Below are 4301 nucleotides of genomic sequence, written 5' to 3' on the forward strand. Positions count from 1 at the left end.
AGGGCCTCATGGAAACAAAACCAAATAGAGGTTTGTCCAGGTCCTGGGGGTGATTCAGAAGGGAGGCAGCAGTGATTTCTCCCTACAGACCCACCACTCCAGTGGTCTCTCCCTGCCCTGAAGGTTTCTGGCCATCAGGCTGTAGCTGAGGGGCTTGGGCATGGCCATGAGCAGGGGGTAGAACAAGGGCTGTGTCCAGCTATGCCAGGAGGGCTGTGCTGGGCAAGGAGGAGGAGGCTGCAGCAAACAGTGGCACTGCTGAGGGGAGAGGAGCAGGGGGAGAGACCATGCTGGGCAGGAGCTGCCCCAGGATGGCAGCTCTGAAGCACTCCCAGCATGTCCCTGGGAACAGCAGGGGAAGACTGGATTTCCAAATCAGGCTGGGAATGCAAAGAGCAGGAGTGTCCTGGTGTCACTGCAGAAGAGTTCCAGCCCTGCAGCAAGGACACAGAAGAAGTGACCCAGTCCATGCAGTGCCCTCCGAAGATCCCACAGCATCCTGTAGATGCTGTCAGGGAGGCCAGCTCTGCTTCACAAGTTGCCAGTGCCTGTCCCTGCCTGTGCTCAAAGGGCTCCCACCCCCGGGACTGTGCTCAGAGAGCACTCAGGCCTTCCAGCCAGAAAGGGGCTCACAAGGACAGTGTGGAAGTGGAAAGAGCAGCTCTGCAAAGACCAAGCTCTGCTGCTCCCTGGCAGTGCTGCTGTGCTGGGATTCTTGTGCCCTTGTCCTTTGCAAATCCCCCCTGTCCTGCAGTGTGCTGTCCTTTAGGAACAACTAAGAAGAAGGGTCTTGGACAAAGAAGGCACTGCAGGGTGCTTTATTTTGTTTAAATACTTAGAGAGTACAATTCATCATTTATTCATCTCTGGGTCAAATTCAAAATTAGTTAGACGGTAGATGCATAATAATATTTAATTGCACAGAAAATTACTGCAAGAAGTTTCCTATGACCTCCATGAAAAAGCTGAGCAGGAAGGCTGCACCATTGAAGAGTCCCCTTCTGAATGCTACACACCAGAACACAGGCACTTTATTGCTCCTGAAAAGCATCCAGTCATCATTTTCCTTATGGCATCCCTGAGCTCCTGGTTCCTCAGGCTGTAGATGAGGGGGTTCAGGGCTGGAGGCACCACCGAGTAGAGAACTGACAGGGCCAGATCGAGAGATGGGGAGGAGATGGAGGGGGGCTTCAGGTGGGCAAAGAATGCAGTGCTGATAAAGAGGGAGACCACAGCCAGGTGAGGGAGGCACGTGGAAAAGGCTTTGTGCCGTCCCTGCTCTGAGGGGATCCTCAACACAGCCCTGAAGATCTGCACATAGGAGAAAACAATGAAAATAAAACAGCTAAAAAATAAAAACACACTAACCACAGTGAGCCCACTTTCCCTAAGGTAGCCTGACTGTGAGCAGGAGAGCTTGAGGATGTGTGGGATTTCAGAGAAGAACTGGCCCAGGGCATTTCCCTGGCACAGGGGCAGGGAAAATGTACTGGCTGTGTGCAGCAGAGCATTGAGAAACCCAGAGGCCCAGGCAGCTGCTGCCATGTGGGCACAAGCTCTGCTGCCCAGCAGGGTCCCATAGTGCAGGGGTTTGCAGATGGCAACGTAGCGGTCGTAGCACATGATGATCAGGAGGGAAAACTCTGCTGAGATGAACAACAGAAAGAAAAAGATCTGTGCAGCACATCCTGTGTAGGAGATGGTTGTGGTGTCCCAGAGGGAGTTGTGCATGGCTTTGGGCACAGTGGTGCAGATGCAGCCCAGGTCTGTGAGGGAGAGGTGCAGCAGGAAGAAGTCCCTGGGGGTGTGCAGGTGCTGGTCGCAGGCTACGGCGCTGAGGATGAGGCCGTTGCCCAGGAGGGCAGCCAGGGAGATGCCCAGGAAGAGCCAGAAGTGCAGCAGCTGCAGCTCCCGCCTGTCTGCAAATGCCAGGAGCAGGAACTGGGCCATGGAGCTGCTGTTGGGCATTTGCTGCCTCTTGATGCGGGGCACTGTCCAAGGAGGAAATATCAGTGATATGTGAGCAAAGAACTTCCTGAGAAAAATCAAAGCCATTACCCAATACCACATCCCTGCTACACTCCCCCATCTGTTTTGTTTTGGGTGTTTTTTCCTCAAATTCCCTCATCTCTCCTGAGGAGTGGTCCTGGATGTCAGAACCCCTCAGCACTTCTGATGAGCTCAGGGAGAACAGAGCAGGTCCTTTGCTCTTTCCGCCCACAGCCCCTGCCCAGCCCTGAGGGAGCTCCCCAGCCCGGCTGAGGCTGCCCCTGGCAGGTGGCAGAGCTGCTGCCCCGGCACAGCCCCTGGGCTGCAGGACCCTGCTCTGCAGGACAGCTTGGGGCAGCCTGGGGGGCACAGCCCGGCTTCACAGCCCTGCAGGAGCCCTGGCAGAAGGGAACCCTGCTGGGATGGGCCTGGGATGCTGCAGCAGGGACTGGGATGTGCCAGCGCTCGCAGATCTTTGCCCAACCTGCAGACACCTTGCCCTTCCTGCTGACTGACCTGACACCAACACCCAGGGAGGAGTCTTTCTAAACTCTGAGGTGTTACTGAGGAGAACAGCAGCTCAGGAAACATCAATATCCAATCAGCCAAGGGACAAGCCCAGGGACTTTTTCAAGAGAAAAATCTGAATTCCACAAACATGTCATCCTAATATTTTTTCATGTTTTCCCACAGTATTTGTGCCATTTTCCTGTGAGTTTGATCTGTCTCATAGAGGTCTCATTCAAAATGTCCAAGATACAATTGAAGTTTGCATGAGAGAAAAGTCATCATGATTGTTTTCTAATCTACCAACTTCATAATAGAATTACACAGAAAAAATAAATATTCTTTTTTAAAACCAAAACAAAACACTGAGATACCCACCTTCATTTCAATTGAATGCTTGAACTCAAAGCAACCATTCACATGCAGATGATCCACAGAGCAGCAATGCCTGCTTGTCCCCAAATGTTGTCAAAGATGCAGCCTCCTCTTTTGAACTTTCAGGTGTGTCCCTGCTCCAAAGATCTGGGCTGGAGCCCAGGGCAGGTCAGCTTTGCTCCCAGGAACCTGCCAGAGCCCTTCTTAGGTGGTGCCAATCTGCCAGGCAGCGTTTCCCAAAGCTGGAGGAAGCCTGAAAAGGAAGGAAACTTCCCCAAAGCCAGCCAGGCTTTTCTCAGCAGCTGAGCTGCTGCCCAGAGCCTTTGCCTCCCTGCACTCAGGGCCTCCAAGGAGCTGCTGCAGAGTCCCTGGAGAGGCTTTGTCAGGAGGGGCCCTCAGGGGGCTCCTTAAGGCTTCGAGGGCTTGCAGGATTTTCAGAGCAATTTGGGTTTTGCTTTTGGTTCTGCATCTCTGAGAGGTTTGTGCAACCCTGGCCTCCAATTATCTGCTGTAACGAGTCCCTTGAGAGCCCCAGACAGTGACAACCCTCAGTGGGTCATTAATGCTTCAAGGCACTCAGGGTTTATTAAAACACTTCTTTTGACACTGAGTCTCTGAGAGGTTTGTTCAGTCATGACCTCCAATTATCTGCTTTAATGAGTCCCTTGGGATTCTCTATCAGTTGTGACACTCAAGTGGGGCTCATTGATGCTTCAAGGCACTCAAGATAAATTTATTAAGACACTTCTTTTGACAGAGTCTTTGAGAGGTTTTTTCAGTTATGGTCTCCAATTATCTGCTCTAAGGAGTCCCTTGAGAGCCTTTGTCAGGAATGGCCCTCAGTGGGGCTTGTTAAAGCTTCAAGATACCACAGGTTTGTTAAGGTACTTTGACTCTGAGTTTTGAAGAGCTTTTTGCAATCATGGCCTCCAATTCTGTGCTTTAATTAGTCCCTGGAGAGACTTTGTCAGTAGTGACACTCATTGGGACCCATTAATGCTTCCAGATACTTTGGGTTTTCCTTCTGACTTTCACTTATGGACAGGTTTGTACAATCTCCCCTCAGTACCTGCAGTTCAAGGACTCAGCACCAAAAGCCCCCTGGGGCTCACTCAGAGAACGCAAGTCCTGACAAACCATGGCCCTTCCTGTGATTTTCCTCTACTCTGGACAGTAAATTAGGAATGTTGTCTCATGGAATCAGGGGACCATTGTGACACTGCCCAGAGCCTTTGTCTGCTTGCACTCCATGGCCTGCAAGGATCTTCTCTAAGGAGTCCCTGGGGAGGCTTTGTCAATGCCTGCCCTCAGTGGGGCCCAGCAATGCTTCAAGGGACTTGGGCTTTGGCTTCTGACTTCCTGAGCAGCTTCTTCAATCTTCTCTCAGTACCTCAGGATGATGGACTTGTCTCTAAAAACACTGTGGGGCT

At 51.8% G+C, this 4301-nt stretch overlaps 1 protein-coding gene across 1 annotated transcript; it reads right to left on the reverse strand.

The window, feature by feature from the left end:
* Positions 1–928: 928 nt before the first annotated feature.
* LOC126642842 (olfactory receptor 14J1-like) lies at positions 929–1995 on the reverse strand. The gene is given in 2 exon segments (XM_050320805.1): positions 929–1059; positions 1062–1995. Coding segments are annotated over 2 exon segments (1038 nt in total). The 5' UTR covers positions 1969–1995.
* Between the last annotated feature and the right edge of the window lie 2306 nt (positions 1996–4301).

The sequence above is a fragment of the Myiozetetes cayanensis genome, unplaced genomic scaffold (genome assembly GCF_022539395.1).
Source record: "Myiozetetes cayanensis isolate MyiCay16 unplaced genomic scaffold, myiCay2020 scf254, whole genome shotgun sequence".
NCBI lineage: Eukaryota > Metazoa > Chordata > Aves > Passeriformes > Tyrannidae > Myiozetetes > Myiozetetes cayanensis.